This window comes from Trichosurus vulpecula, chromosome 7 (genome assembly GCF_011100635.1).
Source record: "Trichosurus vulpecula isolate mTriVul1 chromosome 7, mTriVul1.pri, whole genome shotgun sequence".
NCBI lineage: Eukaryota > Metazoa > Chordata > Mammalia > Diprotodontia > Phalangeridae > Trichosurus > Trichosurus vulpecula.
In genome coordinates, this window is record NC_050579.1 from 111,074,743 (window position 1) to 111,098,439 (window position 23,697).

The following is a 23,697-nucleotide window of genomic DNA, read 5'->3' on the forward strand; positions in this document are numbered from 1 at the left end:
ATGATTTTGAGACATAAACATTAATTTCAGAAAGAGTGGGGCAATGACAATAAATAGGATATCTTTCAAGAAAGAGGTCATGATTCTTGTTTGTAGGATACAGCTGTATTTTCTTGTGGCTGCTAAAGTACAATGTGTCTAATAGCAAGGAAGCATTTAATTGCCTTTCTAGCTAATTGAATTGTTTTTGGATGTGAACAAGAGACACACAGAACAGGGCAAACAACAACCTGCTCCCTACAGAGAAATGCTGCAGTGAACCTATAGCTTGGAAATGTTGTCATGAAAGTTGCTAAAAATTCTAATCAACTGCCATCTCTAGGTGTGTGCACTGAGAATGTATCTTGTACTTCCTGACCTGCTAGATGCAAAATTAAAATGCCAAAAGATGGCCATTTTGGGTCCTCTCATTTTAAATGTCAATAAAAAAGATTAGCCCATTTAAAAAATTTTTCTAGTCAATAGGGTCTTCATTCCCAGGATTCATTAGTGTGATCTTATCAATTGTTGTTTAGGGCATAATCTTATTGGCCAAATCAAAATTCATTAGTGCTGAAAGTGAGTCAATAAAAAGCTGAAGAACTGATATAATGAATTCAGGACACTTAAGCAAGAAGTTCTCATTTTCCTAAGAATGAGATTTCGCAATGAAAGATATATTGTTTTCAGTTTACAGCTAGAAGGGTCTTTAGTCTAGTCGTAGGACTATTGACCTAGAACTAGGAGGGACTATAGAATCTATCTACTTCAAACCCTATCTCTTTACAGATAAGGAAATGGGAGGTTCAGAGTGGTTGAGTATCTGGTTTATATAAATATCTTGCCCGAGGTCATACTGGTCTAGGATTAGAATTCAAATGCACTGGCTCCAAATCTAACATGCTTTCCACTATACCATTCTGCTTCATCTATAATATAATTTGAAATTAAACTCCTGTACCTGGTTGCCTACAGTTGCTACTTATGCTCTGGACTTAATTATGATTAACAGTTTGGAGAACAGTAAGGACTGGCCAGATTTCCTTTCATACCACTTAATTAAATCCAGTGGAACATAATTTCCTTGACAATGGCCCTACTTCACTTTCATATTTATATCCTCAGCTACTAGCATCACGCCTAGCACATAACAGATGCCTAATAAATATTTGTTGAATGACTGATTAATTACCATTTTGAGACACCTGTAGTCTCCACAAAGGAAAATATAGTGCTTGAAAGGTGGGACTGAAGAGAGAGGCAAGGAGGTGGCATTAGAGCTTGGGGTATGTCTTGTCGGTCGGAGTAGGGCTACAACAGTCTGATGGTAACCAATGAATGAATGAATAAAAAGTCATTTGTTAAGTAGGTACTGTGTGCCCAGCACTGTGCTAAGCATCAGGGATATAAAAACAAAAGGGAAGATAGACTGTGCCCTCAAGGAGCTCACATTCTAATGGGAACAAAACAAATATAGAGGATTGGTGACTGGTGAGGGGAATTTTGGCTATAAAGGTAACAGAAATCATAAGTGGAGCCTTAGGGGAGTAGTTTATGAGACTCATTTATTCATGCGACAAATACTGGTTGAGTGTTTATATAGTCCCCATCTACCTATGTTCCATATATATATATATATACACACATATATATCTACACACACACCACACACACACACACACACACACACACACACATGCATTCATTTTAAAATCTATTGTCAGCATTGAGACAGGGAGGTCAGAGTTCAAAGAACGCTTACTCCTGGTCTACTGAAGTTATGTGGATCTTTTGCATGTATGATTTATACTAACCAATCCCAATATTATAACTGATTTCATGTATATTATTAATCTATCTCTATATGTACATACATATTATGTAACAGAACACAGTGGACTATAGAAACATTTAAAAGCTCAAAAGGAGCCAAAAAGTCATTTGAGTCTTTTCTCTCTCTATCAACAGTTCTCTGAGTATGATTATATGTTACAATTTCTATTGCTATCACCCAAGTTGTTTTTGCCATCCCACATCAAATGTTCTGAAATCTCTAGTGAAAAGAAAAACACAAATGAATTTATCCCCAAATACCCACTCAGTGAGCAGAGATCTTGATCTTCTTTTCTCCAGAAAGGAAAAAAAAAACATGCAAGAAAGAAGAATCAAAAGAGCTGCTGGAAATACATACTTCTTTTGCTGACTAAAAGGTTAAAATCACAAGAAAATATACAGATGAAAGAACAGCTAATAAGAAAACAACTCAAGCAGAAATTATTACATCTGACAAGGTATACTAATCATCTGTGTGTCGTATCAGGGCTGGAGCCTTTCTTAAGTCTTCAGCAGTGGAGTGGCTTTATCTCTAGTGTTGAGAACAAATGTTTGTTTTTTTTAATGGCATAATTTACACAGTTAGGTTTTTATTCTCATGTATGTGTGTATTTTCTATTGAACGAACAAAACCTCCACACTGGAACAAAAAATAAAAGTCACACCAAGGGTGGGGAACTCATACCATACTTCCAGATGGACTCTAAGCTGCCAAACTGAGATGGGGAGGCGTTATATTATTTCACAGAGTTTGCCAAAGACCAGTAGAGAGGAGGAGGATTCAAACAAATTGCCAAGAATCCAAATTTTCAGCTTAGGATGTTTTAAACAATTCACCACACACAAACACACACACACACACACACAGAGTGTGTGTGTTGGAAACTCTCCCCCACCCCCATAACATGCAAGACACTGAGCTAGGTTGTGTAGACATAAAGACAAAACAGGAAACAGTCCCTACGTTCAAGAGTTTACGTTGTATAAGAAATCATTACTTTCTTAAGAACCACATCTTGAAGTGCAATAACTGATAATGAAATATATTTCAGATTCTTAGAAAAAAGTTTGTTGAATTAATTCTGGCCCAAGAAGTTTTGTGAGACTTCTGAGCTTTGTGGCTCTATTAATAAGCCCATATTACAAAATAGTTTCCTTTGCTTAAACAGAATTTTCCTTCATCCCTCTCTTTCATTATCTTTCCCCTTTGACTCTCCCCACCAAAATGAAAAGGAACTAAATCATAGATCTCTAGGAAACTTCCTAATAGGGTTAAGAGTTTTGACATCTTAATCCTGGAATCAGCCCAGTTCAGTTGAGCTCAATTCAATTCAAACATTCACTAAGGTTTTCCTAGGTGTCAGGTCCAGTGCCAGGAGAAAACCTTGATCACAGTACAGGTATTGGATTTGTTGTTCAGCTGTTTTCAGTCATGACCAACTCTTCATGACCCCCTTTGGGGGTTTCTTGGCAAAGATACGGGATAATTTGGATACTTTGGATAAAATACTGGATACTTTGAATAAAAACTAGGGTTACCCTGGTGCCTGTGGGAGCCTTATCTGTGTAGCAAAGCCTTTGTAGTTCATAAAAATTAGTTATGGGACTTCTTCCCTAACTTTCCAGGAAAGGCAATATGGCAAGGTTCTTTTTTCTTGATGGCCACCAAAATTATTATGAGAACTCAGATACTGAGACACACCTTCATTTAAGTTCTTCTATTTGGAAATTAAATATGCTTAAAGAATTTTAAGACAAGAGAAAAAGCTAAGTTAGTGGTAGAGAGAGAAAAGGAAAAGAGCCCTTATGTTTTTTAATTTAATTTTATAGAGAGAGCATTTCATAGTTAGCTCTCTAGATAGTCTATTGTTTTTTTCTAATTACCATGCTCCTAATTTGGACAATAGTGATTAGGGGAGAAGTTGTCTCTGGTTTAGGGTTGTGTGGATCAATGAACTAGGATTTACACAAATGGGGTTAAATTAATCTTAGAATATAGCATTTAATCTCACTCAATGATTTTTTTCTATAAAAATAAATTCATTTTAATAACAATGTATTAATGACTACTTTTGAGTTGTTACATACAAATATATTTTTAAAGCAACATTTAAATAAATAAAATGTCTTAAATGTTTCATTTAAATAAATATAAATTTATATCCTGAAATAAATTTTTTTGACATCTTCCTTACTGATCTTCAGCTGTTAGCATTCACCATTTAATTAATACTGATTTCTAGCCTTACGTATAATTCTTTAACTCTTCATCTGATATATGAGGTATCAAAAAAATCTTCACTTTATATCCAGAGAGGGCTACTGGAAATTAAAGGTTTGTTTTCCTCCCCTAAAGCCAGTTCTAATTGCTCTGGTAGAAGAACTTTATCAGCAGCTATTCAGCTAATTCCAAGAAAAGCTTTAAGTTGGTGCTCCCTTGATCATTTTTATGGAGAGAAATGCTTTCTTTCATTTTCTCCTTCTATGATCAGAACAGAAAAGGGGAAAAAAAGATTATAGATATTTGTGTCCAAGGGTTTCAATGTGACTCTCCTACAACTAGCTTTATCCATCAGCTTCCTACTCTTTTTAATCACTTGACTTTGAAGCTTCTAGTTAATATAAAAGCTATTTTGCCCTAAATATTAAAGATTATCTTTTAACTTCCTGAGTAAGGCTGCTGGCTTCTTCAAAGCCAGCCTTCCTTGCCAAAAAAACCCTATACATTTTAAAATACCTTTAAGCCAATATGAATGATTTTTACACTGAAATACATGAAACTTAATCAGATATATTTTCATTACAAACCTAGATAATCCTCAAACAGGATAATCAATTCTAGAATAAGCAAGAGTTATAGTATATACTTATAAAATTGAATGTCTCACATATTTCAGGCAGAGATCAATAATAATTCATTTCAACAGCATGTTAAGATTTATAAAGTAGTTTGCTTACAACAGCTTGGTGAGTTAGGTAGCATAGATACTATTACAGATGAGGGAACTGGGTCTTGAAGAGATGCAGTGATTATCCATGGTTATGAGACTAAAAAAAATGGCAGCTGTGGAACTTCATCCCAAGTTTCTGAGTAGGTCACCTTGAGGATAGAATATGAGTATTCTAGTTTACTCACTCAAGATCTTTTCGGTTAGAAGTGAACAAAGTAGTTTTCTGGCTTATAAGGAGGTCTCCTGGGTTTTGGTGGGCATGGACCAGTTTTTCTGGGGTTTGACCATCTTTTGGGAAGTTGATAACTGACTCACTTGCAAGACTAAGAAATCAGATCTTGAAGGAGATACAAGTATATTGTGATGCAACTACTCTAAAACAGTTCTTAATGTCCAACTGCAGAATTTATTCTTTATGTCACCAAAATTATAATAAACCTTTTATTTGTATGGCATCTAGAATTTTGTTTAAAACACTTCCATATCTAATATCTGACTTTTTCCTCACAAAACCATATATGAAATAAGTAGATGTATAGTTAAATAGAGCAGGCATTACTGTTCCCATTTCCCAAATAATAAACTAAGACACAGAAGAAAAGATAAGTGATGTGACTCTAGCTACAGATATAATTCACAGCACAGCTATATTCTAGTTTTTTTAAAATTCACTGATGCTCTGACACACGCATACATGTACACACATAGAGACATATACCTATGTATACGTATATACATGCATTTGTAACAAATATGTATATGTACTTATATGTGTATATTGTGCAAACATGTATATATATAGCAATTGTATATATACACATATGAAACACAGGCATATGGTACAGGTGTCTGATCATATATACATACATAAGTATACACACATTTATGTGTACATACACATACCCCTACATATGTTAGTACATGTGTAATACACATCTGTATAATAATACATATATGCATATTATATATATGCATATATATATATATAGATGCTCAAAACTGCACTCAGACTTTTGGAACAATCTGTACAATACACATGTGTATTTGCACATATATTTATAGATGCATGCATACATATGCAATACATACACACATACATACATGTGTGTATGGTATAACTGTAGTTTTGTTCATTTGGAAAATTCCATTTTGGAAACTCCCTCTACAATTGCTAGACTTGTGACTACTTTTAACATAGTTTTATAGTCTTAGAGAATTGCCTTAGGATTGGTTGTTGTCCTTCATTCTTGAAGAGGACATCACTATGCTACAGTGAAGTTACAGTGTGTCTGACTGTGGCTGATCAGACGAATACGAGCTCGGAATGCTCTACCATAGGTCGGGCACAAACAGTCCATGTGAATATTCAGGGTGGATTTTCTAAATTTGAGCGTCTCGCATTTCTTTTGACCTATTTCAATTCTGCTTTGCTCATAGAGCACAACATCTTCTCTGATGAGGACACACCATGGTAGGCAGTCCTGTGCCAGTGTTTCCCATGTCACACAATCAATTCCAAAGTTCTTAAGAGAGGAACTGACAAATTAAATGACTTGCCCATGGTCATGCAACTGCTATATATCGAAGAGAAGACTAGAACCATAGTCCTCTTGGTTCCAAGGCCAGGCTTCTACTATGCCATGCAGCCTCTTACATTACAATACAAGTTCTTGTATATTAGAAATGAATAAATTGAATGCATATATTCTTTTAGTAGTAAACAAGGAGATAGACCATGATATCCATTAATAACTGGGCATAGAAATTATTTTTAATATAAAATTTTAAATTTTAATTTAAATTTTTTTAATATAATCATCCCTATCTGTACATTAATGTTTTCAGCCTAAAGTCAAGGAAGCAATTCTGTGAGACTATTGATTTCTTCCTAACAGTCTCTATTAAGAATAGATGTAAGTATTTCTCTGTATCTGTAGCAATATTACCAATTATCTAAGGAACTTGGCTTACTTTGGTAGTGTCATAATCCTTGTATTTCCCATCAATGATATGGTATATAGGTTGTATTTGTTCACCAGTTACAAGAATTTTTTCCTTGGAGGCAAAAAGTACCCCTTTCTCTTTTAAACCAAATCAAATCAGTAAATCATCCAATTAAAAAAAAAACTTGATTAAGTCATTGTAAGAAATTTTCCTTGGGAGAAGAGGACCATAGCCATTTGTTCCTTGTATCCTATTCTAGGTGGATAGCTACAGGCTCTATTCACATCTAGATGGATGTTTGAGAAGAATATCAAGAATCTAGATCCTTTGTGAGAGGCAAAGGCTTAGCTTTAAAAATGCAATGTGACTCTATGTTTCATGCCTTCATAGAAGCACAGTGTCAAAGCTCTGGAATGTTTTTCTCCTTCCCTTGCCCAGACCTAAATCGTTCTTTATATCTCCTCTCTTTTTCCTTTTCTTTCATACAGTTATGGATAGCCACCTCACCACTAGCCAAACTTTTCACTAGCCAAATTTCTCTTCTCTTTGTCTTACTTTCTCAGTATTTTGCTAGGTGGCTAGCTAGGTAATAAGAGGAAAAAAGAACATTTGACAACTGATTTCCCAAATGCTTCCTTATTCTATGTTGCAAACTTTCTATTTATAACACACTTATTAATTAGATATCAATAGGTGAGCTCACATCTATTGACATGAGCAAAGAATTAGATTTCTTGCTTGACTTCTTTTCTGGTCATGTTGCAAATGGCTTCCATATATTTTGTTCCCAGAAATATTTTGAACCAGTACATTTTTTACACAAACTCTTTGATCTTAGTATAAATAACACCTTGACTGAATTTAAAAGCTAAGCTAACAGATGGAATCCTATGAGAATAAAATGACCTAATCCTTTGCTGGAAACAGATAAGTGTGTGTGTAGACAGGTTGAAGGGGTATTATGTCAAACCAGATATCCTCACGTGGAGCTGCTACTGTGCTGATTTATGGCAAAACCTTAACATTTCAGCACTTAAACTTCAGTTGTAAACAGAGCACAACATCTTTACATTTTAAAAACTCCACTAATTGAAGACTGTAGTTTAAGACTAGCAGATGGTTGAAACAAGAGTTTTAATAACCATATATGAGAACTAAAGCTTAAGCTCAGGAACTTGGAAACAAGGTCTCTTCATACAAGTATATCTGAATTTGAGGGAACACTGAAGGAGTCATACATGTAATTATTGTCTATAAAAATCTGATAAGCCACTTCAGTGGCATAGTCATTTTCATCTTTTACCTAAATCTAAGAAATTTCTTTTGTCATTTTGTAAAAGATAGAAATCTATTTCTAGATCGTTTGCAAGGGCATTTTATGCTACACAAAAGAGCAACAAAAATAATGCAGTGTTTGTGACTCTGTGAGCATGTTGTTCCCATATCAGGTATTGAGTCCCATATAATACCTAGTATCTTCACTCATAATACCCAGAATCTTTACATAAGATCCATGTAAGTATTTCATCCGAGCTAGTCTCCCAAGGTTAAGTTTATCTACTCTTTCTCCTATTTCCCAGACAAATTAACCTTTCCTGTATTACGTAAAATTTACAAAGCTCTTTTTCCTGTTTTCTTATTTAAGCTTCATAACAATTCTGTGAGGTAATTGCTATCCCATACCCATTCTAAAGATAAGGACGCTTAAGCATAATGAGGGATTAAGTGATTTGCCCTTGGTCACACTGCTAGTTAAGCATCAAAGTAAGGATTAGAACCCAGGTCTCTCCTAATCTCCATTTCACTATGTTTTCCATTATTCCATGTTGTTTCTCTTTCTGTCCCCTCAAGGTCTCTATAGGCATCTGGCTACTTTAATACCTTAATGCTAAGGTATTAAAAGTTAATAGTGGTAGCGAAAGTGATCCATTCATTACATGTTACACCTATCATTCAAATTGTATTTATAACCCTTAATCATCCTAATAATTTAATTTTGTCCCAAACTTTAAGGTTGTGATAACTGCTTAGCTATTTAAAAAATCATAAAATAAAGTGAATGTTGAAAATCAGAGTTTACATGGCATCCCCCCATATATCTCAGAAACAGCCGGCTGGAAGGATGTTTTGAACTGGCAGCTCTTCAGAGTAAAATTGAAAACGATAGGGTAACTTGGAAACTATTCATTATAGCATCTGGTCTGTGTTTATAGCTACATATGCAGACTGCCGAACACCCTCAGCACACTGTAAACTTAGTGATTACACATCCAGAATGGAAATAGGTTCATTGGATGACTTGTTTGTTATCCAGAGTACACTGCCCTATGCTTCATAGTTGGCATAACTCTCCTTGGTTTTTGTTACTACAGAAAACATCAGATTGTTTTTCACTTCAACTTCGGAAAAGATAAATCAGGGAAATATTGGACATTAACAACAAAAGCAGAAACATTGGGGCTGGACTATTGTTATATTTTAAAGTTACATTTTACAAAATATATTGGGGGAGAAAGAGACGAGAAAATTTAAAATAATGAACTGGTAAAAGGAGAAAACCATGTAGTAGACAGATGAGGTTTTTTTTTTGGTTGAAATTTTGCCTAAATAATTCTATTTGGATCAGACCAGTTATCAATAGCTCATGAAAAGTTGCTTAATGAAAATTACTTGTTAAATGATTAATTTTAATATACAACTAAATAATAAGTTACATTCATGCAGTGCTTTTATAATTACAAGGTGTCTTTTGCATGCGATCTTGCTTACTCTTAAAAACAACTCTGGGAGATAGAGAGTACACCCATTATTATCCCAATTTTATAGCTGTGGAAACTTATTAGCATCTTACTCATCTTATGCGTTTCAATGCAGATGATATATCTGGTTTACAGTTAGAGACTGTTATAAACTACTGAAGCAGATTGAATGGTTATGTAATTTTTCAGTGCATTCAGGTTTGCATGGTTGACCAATCGATTAAATTCATCCTCAAATGAATAAAATCATTTGCTCCCCTAAATTATTTATGAGAACAAAAAATGGACCCTCAATAAAACCTTGGATTCTCTTTATGTAAAAGAAATAATAATTTCCCTTCAGACACAAAACACAGAAGAGAAAACCCCCAGGTTTTAAAGAAAGCAATGCCAGGATACCACAGGCAAACAAAATGGGACATGGCAAGCTGCAATAATGCTTGGCTGCCTACACAACTATTTGTTTCTGGTAGTTATGGAATCACCACCTTCCTACTCATTTATAAGTATTCATTGGAGCCACATGCTTCTGAAATCGGTGTACTGGTTCCATATGTTAGGGAGTTCAGTATCTCACAAAGGCACGATCCTTGCCCTTGGGTTCTTATAATTTACGTGAGATAGAACGTATTGTAGTGAGCCAAATACTAAAGATGAATAAAAAGCTCAGTCGTCTAAGAAATAACAGGTAACTTTATTTCAGATGCATTTTATGAAAAAAAATTTCCTCTTGCTTTACATTTCTGACTGGCCAATGTCTGAAGATGCTTTGCCAGTAACAAAGTATGGTGGAGGCCATTGTCACAGAAACCTATTGACTGACTCTACCATTGTTGCTTTCCACTTTGTTTCATGGACCACTGAAGTTGGGCAGCCAAACTAGATGGGAGTTTTCCAAATACTCTAAAAATTTGAAGTGATTTTTGAACTCTTTCTTAGATTGTCTAGAATACTGGAGAAAGCCCATGAAGACATCAAGGCAGTAACACTATAAATAGAAAATGGTATTTTATTTTTATTACCATTTAATTTGTTTTGTGTGGATATAACTTAAGGGTCCTTTATTTTCTTAAAAAATAGATAAGGACAGTTTAATAGGGACAGAAAATTTGAAAACGCTTTGTATGTATGCATTAGAAACCAGAGCAATTAGACAGAACAGAATTTTTTAAAAATGCAAATTTTGTTGCTGTAAATGACATATCAGATTCCTTTCCTTTTAAAAGAGACCTAGTCAATGTCACAAAACATATGGAAAATTTTGAAGCACCACAGTAAAGGAAGAAAAATTCCAAATAAAAAGAGTGGTGAAGGAAAAGAAAAATAAGAGAGAAAAACACACATCTATTTTTCTTTTTATCTCTCAACTAACTTTCTATGTTAGATTATCTTCCCTTCTTTTTCTTTTGCACCCTTCTAATTTATTCTCCCTCCATTTGCCCCAAATCTCTCCTATGCCATTTGCCTTTGGACTCAGTGGACCTGGTCTTATCCCTGGTCATTTTGACTGAATTTTCTTTCTTTGCTTTGTTGCTCTGTTGTTGAAAGGCTTGCCAATAGCCAACCACCTGGAAGTTGGTTCAGGGCTGGGGATTTAATCAGTCCTGCAAGCCATGACAAACCATAGGCATCCACAGCATTGGCCTGGTGTGCCTATGCAACCAGTTAAAGTAAATTGACCACAAATTATTTGGGTGCATTGCCGGTCTATCAAGACCCTGAAAGATCCACCTGCAAATTTCACTATTTAGGTATAAATCTTCAGGTAGAGTTCAAATTCTGTTTTTAAAATCTGTTAGTCCTTTGTTCTTGTTCTGATTCCTGAAGAAGGGGAGGAACTGGTGTCCTCCCACTTATTCTACCTACTCTCAAGTTTTTTCCTCATGCAAGACGAGTCAAGGTCAACAATGTGGTTATACATTCTACCAAGCCTCATTAGTAGTTTCACTAAATGGTAGGTGGGTACAGTAGCAATTTCATGTTGACAAAAATCTGTCTCCTCTTGAAAAAAGATTGAAAATCCATCTACTATTTAATAAGTACAGAAATAACATCTATAAGAATAGGTATGCTGGTTTCTGAGCACATTCTGCAAACACTGGAGGATGGGAGAAGTTCTGTACTTGTTCATATCTTAGGATAGTTCTCTTTTTTTAGAGGGATGGAGGAGAGGCTTTCAAACCTGTGAATTTTCCTCAGTAAAGGACTCTTAAAAAATCCCTCATTAATGATCAATAACTCATCTATAACTTAAAGTCTTAGATAATTAACTTGGGCACTGAGTGACTAAAAGAGTTAGCCATGATCACACATCTAGTACAGGTCAGAAGAGAAATTTTAATCCAGTTCTTTCTTATGTCCAGGCTGGACCTGCGATCACTAGATTGTACTGACTCCCAGGAATGCTTAGCATTCAATTATTAGAACTTTTATTTACTCTATTAGCCTGTTCTCCTCATCTATAAAATGTAGACAAAAATCATGACCTGCCTCCCTCCTCAGTATTGGATATTGGGAAGCCCAAATAAGAAACTGCATACGGAAGTGATTTGAAAAATATATAAAGTCTTGGACAAATCTAAGGTACTTAGGTGAGTTCAAAAGAACTAGTAGGTGCAGGGCACTGTGCCAGCTGCAGGATATTACTGAAACCTCCTTTCCACTAAAAAGTGAAATTAAATATAAGAGTAAGGAAAAAAATTTTCTTCTATAATTTTCAAATTTATGTTATAAATTAGTGTGAATTTTATTCTAAAATCTATAAAAGTCTTAAGAACTTTGACTTTATTGTGGGTGTTAGCTAGAGATGAAAAATATAAATTTGAGCATATGTTCTTGAGCAAAAGAAAGTAAAAGCAGGAAGCAGGGCCATGGGAGGCACGTTAAACAAACTGGTGCAGATAAGAAGAGAGAAAGGATCAAGATATTATTGTCCTTGTGGAGTCCCAGGATGGAGACATCACATTTCGTGTTCCTTTTTTTTCTGCAGTTTTGACCTAGGGAGCTAGATGGCATAGATGGATAGAGAGTTCAATCTGGTGTCAGGAAGACTGAGTTCAAATCCTTCCTCAGATTCTTACTAGCTGTGTAATCCCAGATAGGTCTTTAACCTATGTCTGTCTCAGTTTCTTCATCTGTAACTTGGGAATAATAATATCACCTACAAAAAGGGTATGTTATGAGGATAAAAAGATGTCTGTAAAGTGCTTTACCAACCTTATCTTTAAAGAAACATTTTTCTCTGTGAAAATAATAAAATTGAACAGTGATTAGATAGTCGCTCAAGAGAACTCCATTAAATAATTAATACTGGTCCCAAAAGTTAAGTCATTTGGACTACTGGTATGGCTGTTGAAATATGAAGCATCTTCTTTATTTTCTGCTTAGTTTGTCTATCTTCATACACTTTCTGCTGAGACTGGCAATGGTATGAATACTCAAGGTTCTAGACTGACAATTCATATAGGAGGTACCCCGAAAGTTGGCCTGAAGAAGAAACAAGAGCTGCCAGTTATGATTTCACATCCAGACCTGAGATGCCACCATATTCATGTTCCATAAAGCTTATTGAATTCTCACTAAATGTAGGGTGCTATATAAAGCGTTACAGCATTATTGATTTAGAGCTTGAAAGGACCTCAGAGTCTAGCTCCCTTAATGGATAATGAATCTGAGGCACAGAGAGATTAAGTATATCTGTAAGGAACAGGATATAATCCACCAACAGAGTTCCAGACAGAGCTGCTGGCCAAAAATAAAGGGATTCTAGAGATACTTATATGCTAACAGCTTTGTGTTCCTTATTTTTCCTAGGAATAGAAAGAAAGTGAATCTCAAGTCTGGTAGAAGTTGAGAAAATGAGGAAGATAAAAATAGCACAGAAGAAAGGAGATAGGGTAGGGGAAAAAGGTAGGAGGGAATAGCAAAGAAGAGACAGAGAGAGAGTAGAAGACAGTAATAGAGAGAGAGAGAGAGAGAGAGAGAGAGAGAGAGAGAGAGAGAGAGAGAGAGAGAGAGAGAGATCCAGGTCAAATAACTCACTTTGCATTCCCTGCCCCTGGCTTCTTTCTCCGGAAAATGCTGAGGAAGGTATTGGAGCGGCAGGGCAGCTTGCCGTCCCCGACGTGCATGCGCACCACGTCTGAGGTGGTGAAGGCACTGCGGACGTTCCTCTCAGGCTTAGCAATGATGATGTACATCTTGGGCGTGAACATGCATCCCAATGCTACCGTCACACTGAGGCTCACAGCAAAGCAGGTAGTGATAATCTTGTAGTTGCTTCCGAAGTAGATGGGCACGAAAGCCAGCCAGATGATGCATGTGGTGTACATGGTGAAAGCAATGTACTTGGCTTCATTGAAGTTAGCGGGCACATTTCGGGTCTTGAAGGCATAGTAGGTGCAGCTCATGATGAGGAGTCCATTGTAGCCCAAGGGGGCCACCACACCCAGGTTGCTGGTGTTGCAGATCAAGTAGACTTCCTTGATGCTGGGGTAAGACAGGATAGGCATGGGCGGCTCCATGACAATCAGGGTCACCACCAATGTTAGCTGCACACTAATCAGAATAGAGGCGATGATCACTTGGGCCCAGGCGCTCATGAATCGAGGCTTCCTGGTGCATATTTTCTTCTTGCTCCCAGCCAGGATTCGTGCAATACGGTTAGTTTTGGTCACCAAAGCAGAGTAGCACATAGCAGAAGAGAGTCCAACCAGGAGGCGCTGGAGGTAGCATGATGTGATGGTAGGCTTGGCGATGAGGGTGAAGGGGCACACATAACCAAGGAAAATGCCAGCTAGAATTATATAACAAAGCTCTCGACTGGAGGATTTGACCACTGGAGTATCCCGGTATAGCACGAAGATGAGTGTGACAAACAAAGTGACCAAAATGCCCAGGCAAGAGAACACCACAGCTACAATAGACTCTATGTTGCTCCATTGAAGATAGCGAACAGTAATGGGTTCACAGCCTGTATGTAAAGAGAAGAGGGAGGGAGGGAGGGAAGGAAAGGAAGGAAGGAAACAAAGGAAGGAAAGGAAGGAAGGAATGAAGGAAGGAAGGAACGAAGGAAAAAGAATCAAAGGCTAATAGGAACCAATGAGGAAGAAAATCATTAATTTTCCAGACATAGATATTTCATCACCATTCTTGATTTTGTATTACTTTAAAACATCATTATAATATGGATTATTAAATAAATTCTGATACCCACTTTCCCCTCCTTTCCAATCACATCCCCTGAAACGATTTATAACAAAAGCTTACCATAATGAATCCAAGAACATTCTGTTCATTCCCCCATCATTATCTAATTGTAAATTGCTTTCACTGTTTAGAGTGATTTGACATTGTCTTGGAAAAAATAGCCCTAAGTCATTTTCATCCAATAAAAAATGATCACTGATGATGATGATGATGATGAAGAAAAATACTACTTTTTCTTGTAGATACAAGAAACTTAGGTATATCTTTTGCTTTCACTACTGAGGTAGAGATCTTAGGCTTCATTCCATGGTGGGCTATGAAAAAGTATTGGAGTAACAACTAGTATTTATGTGGTGCTTTAAGGTTTGCAAAGCATTTTTTTACATATGTTGGCTCCTTTGTTCTTCACAACAATTCTGGGACATAGCTGCTATTATTATCCCCATTTTACAGATGGAGAAATTGAGGTATCCAGACATTAAAGGATTTGCCCAGGTCACAGTGCTAATAAATGTCTGAGGCAAGCTTTGAGTTCAAGTGTTTTTGAGTTCAGGTCCTGTGCCGTTGGTGTAAGCGATGAGACTGGAGATCCATTTTTTTTCCAAGAGAGTGGCAAAGTTCTACTGCAGATGTCTACTTCGAACTGAAATTCAGGCACATGCTAGCTGTGTGACCTTAGGGTGAGTGAGGTAACCCCTCAGTGCTGTAGGAAACTCTCTGCAACTATGGTACAGGGAAGAGACCGTCATTGGTAGAGGGGATTTCCCCATCTGGGAGTTCCCTTTGCCAAAGAAAACAGAGGCTCAGTATTTATCCCTGATGCCTAGAAGTTAAGACATAATACAGATAAGTAGCTAAAAGGCAATTTGGGAAGTAAAAGAAAACTGATAATTGTGGGGATCAGGGAAGGCCTCAGAAAGAAGGTGACATTTGGGCTAAGCCTTGAAGAAAGATAAGGATCCAGAGAGAAAGTGATGGGGAAGGAGTGTGTCCCGGGCATGGGGCACAGCATACGTAAATGCATGGTGGTGAGAAATAGAATATTAATTTATGGGAAACTGCTAGCAGTTCAATTTGTTTGGAATCTAGAATATATAAAATAGAATAAAGTGAAGCAAGTATGGAAAGGTAGGTTGGAGGCATATTATTTTTTGTTGTTGAGTTCTTTCAGTTGTGTCTGACCCTCCTTGATCCTATTTGGGGTTTTCTTGGCAAAGATACTGGAGTGGTTCACCATTTCCATCTCAAGCTCATTTTACAGCTTAGGAAACTGAGGCCAACAGGGTTAGGTGACTTGCTTAGGGTCACACAGTTATTAAGTATTTGAGGCTAAATTTGAACTCGGGTACTCCTGACTCCAGGCCTCTGGCACTCTATACATTGTGCCATCTATAAATGAAAATTCAAGAATTTTGTATTTTATTCTAAAGTTAATTGAAAATCACTAGAAGTTTTTGAGTAGGGGAATCATATGGATAGACTTATACTTTAAGAAGATGATTTTGGCAATGATGCTGATGAAAGATTGTAGAGAGGAGAGACTAGAAGGAGGAAGACCAATTAGGAGACTAATAACTATAGTCTAGGATAGAGTTGAAGAGGGACAGTGGACTTATAAGTGTAGAGAAAAGGACAGATGCCATAGAGGTAGAATTGGCAAGTCCTGAAACTGATTGAATATAAGAGTTGAGGGGGAAGGAAAAGTTAAGGATGAATCCAAGGCAAAAGCCTGGACCAATAATAATATGAAGCTAGGAAACATACAGACACACACACACATACGCACAAATAGGGAGAGTCTCTATGATACTCTCTCAAACTCTCTCTCTATGTATAATACATATAAATATATATAATATAAAATAATATAAAATGTTATAGATAATATATGCATAATAATATATACAGAACACATATGTCCACACATAGGTATAATAATTATATATTTATATAATATATAATATTAATATATTATGCTATGATACATTTATATAATATTTCTATATAATGAATATTTATTTATTTATTTATAAGCCTGTTACAGCCCTTGTCCTGAATAAGTGAATAGTTACTGAAATGGGTCCAGACATAGTTTGTGCTGGAGAAAACATGTTAGATCCAGAGAATTTTTTTAAAAAATTTTCTTCTTGAGAATCTTTCTGATGGAGTTTGTCATTTTGAGAAGTTCCCTTATGGTGTGTGACCTATTTTAAGAAGTGAGTAGTATTGGATTGCATTCAGTTGAATTCCTATGAATATTTAATCTAAATTCTAGCACCATTTCATTGCAGTACAGACTCATGTTTATGTATCACATGTCTTTATATGGAACATGAAAATGATTGTAAAGTTCTTGCAAGAAATAAAGTGTGATATTTAAAGACTGAATTAAAATATGTAGTTCTCACATAAAGAAAAATGTTTGAGAATCCTATTTCATTAACAGCTTCAAAAATCATTATAATTAGGCATATAACAATTACCTTCATAGTCAAAATACAAAATGTTCCAAAGTAGTTTATGAATTCATTTAAAAACAATTTTTCTTCTTTAGGTATGTGAATACAATTTTGTGACCAAATGATAGGAAAAGTTTATTACAGCATAAGTTAATACCCTATTAAAAAATCCAACAACCTGGCTACTTTTTTCTACTAAAATTCAATTTGAGCTCAATCCAAAAAGAGAATTTCTTCATAGAATGCAAAAGGCCTGTGATTGTTTCATTTTTTTAATCTCTAGCTCCTAGCAAGTACCTGGCACATAGCAGGTACTTCATAAATGCTTGTTGGTTGATTTATTAATTGATATTTGGCAAACATATGGCAAAATAAACTATTTAATATTTTAAATATTCCTTGGTGTTTTTTTGTACCTGTTAATTTCCCATTTTGCAAATTAATTAAAAATTTGAAATAGAGTAGCTTATTAATAATTCACTCAAATATTGGTGGAAACCCAGCTTAGAGATTTCCTTCAGGATTTTGATGAACCCATGGTATCATGAGTATGAGTATCCTTCCTTTAGTATAAATTGCAACCCAGTTATCTGTACCTTCTTCTGTACGCTTCTTGCCTTTGACTTTCCATAGATCCTCTCTAGAGGACTCACCTAACATGCTGAGGGCTTTTCTTTGTTTCAAAACATACATAAATATGTATACACACATATGTGAGTATATACGTATATTCGTGTATGTGTGTATATATGTAGACCTATACACACAAATATACATATATATCCATATGCACACACATATACATACACATGCATGTATACACACATATACATACACACACATACACACACATATTTTTCATGGATAGCCATGGCATCATTTAAGCCATCTGTTATCACTCACTACAGCTACATGGCTATGCCACATCAGTCTCTTGTTATGCACGTCCTTTGTAATATCTTTTAAGCTACTTTTTGGTATGTGCATTCTTATTAGAAATATGCAGCACCCTAATCAATGAATCTTGTTTTTTTCTTTTTTAAAATGTTTTTTTCTTCTTTTTTTCAGCTCCAAATTCTCTCTCTCCCTCTCCCATACCCCTTCCCCTGCCCAATAAGAAGGCAAGAAAAACAAAACCCATTTCAAATGTGTATACTCATGCAAAACAAATTTCTGCATTTGCCATGGTTCCCCCAAAAGTAAGAAAAATAAAGTTAAAAAATATGCTTCAGTCTGCACTCTGAGTCCTCAATTCTATATTTGAAGGTAGAGGACACATTTTATCATGAGTCCTTTGGAATTGTGGTTGGTCATTGTGTTGATCAGAGATATTAAACAAGTCTTTCCAAGTTTATTATCTTTGCAATATGGCTGTTTTATGTAGACTCTTTCCCTGGTTCTGCTCATTTCACTTTGTATCAATTCATATAAATCTTCTCTATTTTTCTTCATCATTTCTTATAGCACAATAGCATTCCATCACAATAATAAACCACAGTTTGTTCACAATTTGTTTGACGGGCATCCCCTCGGTGTCTAATTCTTTGCCTCCACAAAAAGGGAAGCTATAAATATTTTTGTACATGGTGGTCATTTTCCTCTTTCTTTGCTCTCCTAGGAGTATAGCCCTACTAGCAGTCTTACTAGGTCAAAGGGTATGTACAGTTTAATACCCTTTTGAGCATAGTTCAAAATTATTTTCCAAAATGATTGGATTATTTCACAGCTCCACCAATAAATAGTGCATTAGTGTGCCCATTTTCTCACCTCCCCACCAGCATTTGTCATTTCCAATCTCATGGGTATGAGTGGTACCTCAGAGTTATTTTAATTTGCATTTCTCCACTTCCTGGTGATTTAAAACATTTTTTTCCTGTGGCAATCATTAGCTTTAATTTCTTCCTGTGAAACCTTCCTGTTCATATTATTTGTCTATTTATCAACAGGAATGGTTTCAATGGATCTTTCTATTGTCCTCTGGGACACTTGTAATTTTGATTCTTCTGAGATTGTAGCATTCTGTGGTTGGTAGCCACATAGCAAAAACTTGGCTTTTTCAGGACAGTGAAGTTTAGAATAGTTGTGTTTTTTGTTAATCTCTTATTATTCAATTGTGGGGCTCAGTTCATTACTCATATGCAAAGCTTGTCTTAGATTAGATGTATGCTTGAGAAAGGGGAAAGGGAGGGTATGAGTGTGTGTGTGTGTGTGTGTGTGTGTGTGTGCGCGTGCATGTGCCCTCTGATATCATAATCTGAACAGTGTTTATCATCAATCTTGTTTTTCTGATGTAAATGAGTGTGTATTTCATGGAGGAATTTCTGTAGTGTTCTAAGGTTTCATTCAATACAGCTCAGAGTATTCTACAAAAAGGAACATTTGAAGACAAGTCAACAAACATTTATTAAGCACCTAATATGTGCCAAGTCGGGGTAACTAGGTGGCTCAGTGAGTAGAGTTCTGAACCTGAAGTCAGGAAGACTCATCTTCCTGAATTCAAATTTGGCCTTAGACACTTACTAAATGTGTGACCTGGGCAAGTCACTTAACCCTGTTTGCTTCAATTTCCTCACCTGTAAAAGGAGCTGGAGAAGGAAATGGCAAACCAATCCAGTATCTTTACCAAGTAAAACCCCAAATGGGGTCACAAAGAGTAGGAAATAACTGAAAAATGACCGAAGAACATTAATAACATGTGCCAGGCACTATGCCAAGTGCTGGGGACACAAAGAAAGACAAGCCCTCCAACACTAATAGTGAAACTTTCTCCTGTTCGGATTTTGCACAAGGTAGCCTCCAATTCACTGGTGAGCTCCTCTGTCAGCATATTTCCCCCTGTTCTATGCCTCATTCTATATCAATATTCAGCAGACTGCTGAAAACAAAATTTATCTCTGTGGTCATATCCAGCATGGAACCAGAGAAGACTTTAAAGTTTCATTTTGTCCTAATGAGTAAATTTCCCCCACCTTTTACACTTCCCCTGTTGAGAATCAATGAACTGCATCTGCTGCAGAATCTTATAGTCTACATATGTGTTGTCTGGAAAAACCCCAAACACAATAATTGTGAAATCTTCTGGGCATATGCTCCAAGAGCACTTATTCTCAATGTACAAATTTAAGTCACAATCTGAAACATATACTGACACATATTCTTATCCTATTAGACTTCATTTTTATTTTTCAAAAAAGGTTAGACTAGCTGAAGTCCTCAGAAAAACAGAATAATGTTTACTCATCACACGTTTCTAAGCATAGAAGGATCAAATATCATATTCTTATTACATTTAGTAGCAAAGCCATAGTTATTTTCCTTTCAATGAACATCAGTCAATCAGAAACTGCATGATTGCATTTGGAAGAAGAATAACATATTTGATTTGCAAAAGAGGCAATATAATTTGTTGGGGAGTTTACAGAGAAGGCTCTTATTTGGTTGCCATTTGGGCAAAGGAATCTTTGAGGTCTCTTTTTGTAAGATCTGGCTTTCCAATTCTATAATATGTTGTGTTGCTTTTTCCTCTTTTATTCTGAACTTAACAAACACCAAAATAAAATGAGTATTTCCATATGATGAGAATAGAATAAGAATATTATACATACAACTGAAAATGTATATTATGTACTATTTGCTATATTTCTTAAATAAATGGCCTAACTACCGTGTTTCATCAGGAAATGGAAAAAAAGTTTAGTTTTGTACCCTTTGTAGAATGATGATTATGAGAATGACTGAGCATCGCATTTATCTTTGCTTATTATGCTTAGCTAAGTACCCTAAAAAGCAAAGTAAATGACATAAATCCTACCCTTCAGAAACTTAAAATTTTAAATCTTAATTTTATGGATATCTTTTGTCATTATATTACCATAATCTCTGAATATTTCTCTCCCACCTCTCCTATCTAGGGAGCTATCCCTTATAACAATTTTGTTTTAAAAAAGAAAGAGAAAAAATTCAGCCAAACCAATCAACACATGAATCATATTTGACAGCAGAGGCAATATTCCCCACACTCATAGTACTCTGCCTCTGCAAAGAAGGGAAGGGACATACATTTTCTCTACTCTTCTCCAGGGCCAAGTGACAAGTTCTTTGGCACTTAAGTAATACTGATATGTCTAGAAATACCAATGACATACAAGTACTACCGAATCTCATTGTGAAACATTTTGAAGTGATTCACTTTTATTTTGGGTCAAATTGGGTCTCTCTTTCTTCCCCTCCTTCTACATTTCCCAACACCATACAGTATTATCAACTTCTACTTAAAAAAATGAATGGTAGCATTCTTATACAATACTCCACTAATGTGGGGTATTATTATACTATACGATGAAATATGCACTCAGGTGTTCTAGTGGAGTAAACAATATAAGCAAATATGGAAAAACTTATTAAAAAGAATGTATCCTTTGTAAATGTATGAGAAAGGTGTCAGCATAATTCCTAGGATGGGGGGAAAACAATATCAGAACACTTTGAGGGGAGACAGTTCTTATAAATGAGAAAGGTCCTACCAGTGAGGTCTCTGTTTGGCCACCATCCAAGGTCACACGCTTTGCAGGTGAATTCGTCTTGCGCGTATTCATTCTCCTTGCATGCTGTGCAGATCCAACAGCAGCTCACCTCTCCTTTCCGGATGACCTAAAACATCAAGATCCTTCTTTTAGAAAGCTAGCCCTTTTACTTCTTATAATGCCAAAGCTTTTACTCTGGCTCTTATTAGTTTCAGGTGAACCAGAAGCTTATTTGAAGAACATTTCACATAATAGGCAAACTTCAGAAGATATGGGGTGGTATACAGGCTAGATTCACAATCAGTTGTGATTTGGACATGAAGCTGATGTGGAGGGTCTCTGATGTTATTGTATGTTTCTAATAATTGTCTGAATGTTTTTGCCTAAACCTAGAGAGCTCACAAGAAGAACTTTACTCACAAAGACAGTGATGGTAGTGAGGTAGAAAGAATAATGGAGTTTTAGAAATAAAATTCTTATTTGACTGCCCCTTCTTCACAGCTATATCTAGTCACCAAGTACATCTGATTCTTTCTATATACTGATCCTTCCTTTATATTACTTTCCCTTTGCCACCACCCCCCTCCCTAGTATTGTGCTTTCATTAACTCACTTGGTGATGGCAATAAGAGCCTTCAACCATATAATCTGCCTGAAGTCTTTCTGTCCCCCCAAATTCTTCCTGCATATAACTGCTAAGATAACCTCACTTGCCTGGTCAAGAAATTTCAGTGCTCCCCTATCACATTTCCAATAGACTCTAAACTCCCTAGCTTCCCAATAATGTGGTGTGTGTGTGTGTGTGTGTGTGTGTGTGTGTGTGTGTGTGTGTATGCAGTTTCATCACTTATTACCTAAAACTGTAACCTAATAGATCGAAAGCTGGAAGGGACATTAAGGGCCATCTAATTCATTCCCCTTATTTTTACAGATGAGGGAACTAAGTCTCAGAAGGTTAAGTGCCCTCCCAGAATGACTCCTTCACCCCTAGCTAGCTACTCACCATATTAATTCAGTTTTCCCAGTCACTCAATGTAACACACAATGACTTCTTGATTTGCCTTTAAGAAAATTTTATCCTTCACAAAGGGGAAAACCAGTAAAGGGTAATTCCACTTTGGATCACATTGTTACTAACAGAGAAGAGTTGATTGCTAGGTGGAAATTATAGGAATTCTAAAAAAGTGATGATTTATTTTTAGACATTGTAACAGAGAGAGAAAAATCCAAGCATAGCCTGATATGCATTGTCAATTCTGGGAAAGCAGATTTCACTGGGTTTGGAGGAAATGTAGGTAGGATCTCATGTATGAAAATATTAGAGAGTAAGTCAGTCCAGGAGGAGTGGAAGAAGCTCAAGCATGGCATTCTGAAGACAAAGGGAAACAATTTCAATGAGGAATCAATAAACAAATATTTATTAAGTTCCTACTATGTGCCAGTGCTAGAAAGAAAAATGGAACTTATGTGAAAAGACTCTTGTGAACGTACAGGGAACTGACCAATCAAATTAGTTTTTAAAAATGTACAGAAAATGGAAACAAGGCCAGATAACAGAGCATGAATAGTTCGCTATAGTCCTCTAACAATAGTGTCGGGAATGCTAAAGTTCCCAATGAGCTGAGGCTAATGAAGGAAGGTAAAGGCAAAAACAGGGTTTCTTTTTTAAAAAGCTAAATTTGAAGAGGAGGATCATAGAAGGAATAGGACCCTTGCCTGAAGTTTAGGGGATGAAGAAAACAGAAAACAGAGAGAAAGCAGATCTGTTGCTTCCTTATTTTGTTTCTGTTTTTCCCCTGCCAAGTAGAATGACTTTTGACCTAGAAATGACAGAACAAAAATTGCTAAGAGAGAGTCGATACCAAGATAAGTGAAGCATTAGTAGGAGAGCACCCCTGGATAATTCATGTTATCTAGTCCAGATGAATTAGATCCTTGGGAAGTGAGAGAATTGGCCAGTGTAGATGCAGAGCCACTGTCTATGATATTTGAAAGCTCATTGAAAATGGAAGAGATGCTACATGATTTGGAGAAGGGCTAA

General features: G+C 36.0%; 1 protein-coding gene across 2 annotated transcripts in view; it reads right to left on the bottom strand.

The window, feature by feature from the left end:
• The window catches only part of GRM1 (glutamate metabotropic receptor 1), a 434,859-nt gene that overhangs the window by 18,765 nt on the left and 392,397 nt on the right, over nucleotides 1–23,697 (bottom strand). For both annotated transcript variants that reach the window (XM_036769302.1, XM_036769303.1), the window contains exons 6-7: nucleotides 21,657–21,783; nucleotides 13,508–14,438 (exon numbers count right to left, since the gene is read on the bottom strand). In XM_036769302.1, coding sequence (XP_036625197.1) covers nucleotides 13,508–14,438; nucleotides 21,657–21,783 — 1,058 coding nt within the window. The remainder of the gene's footprint in view (nucleotides 1–13,507; nucleotides 14,439–21,656; nucleotides 21,784–23,697) is intronic.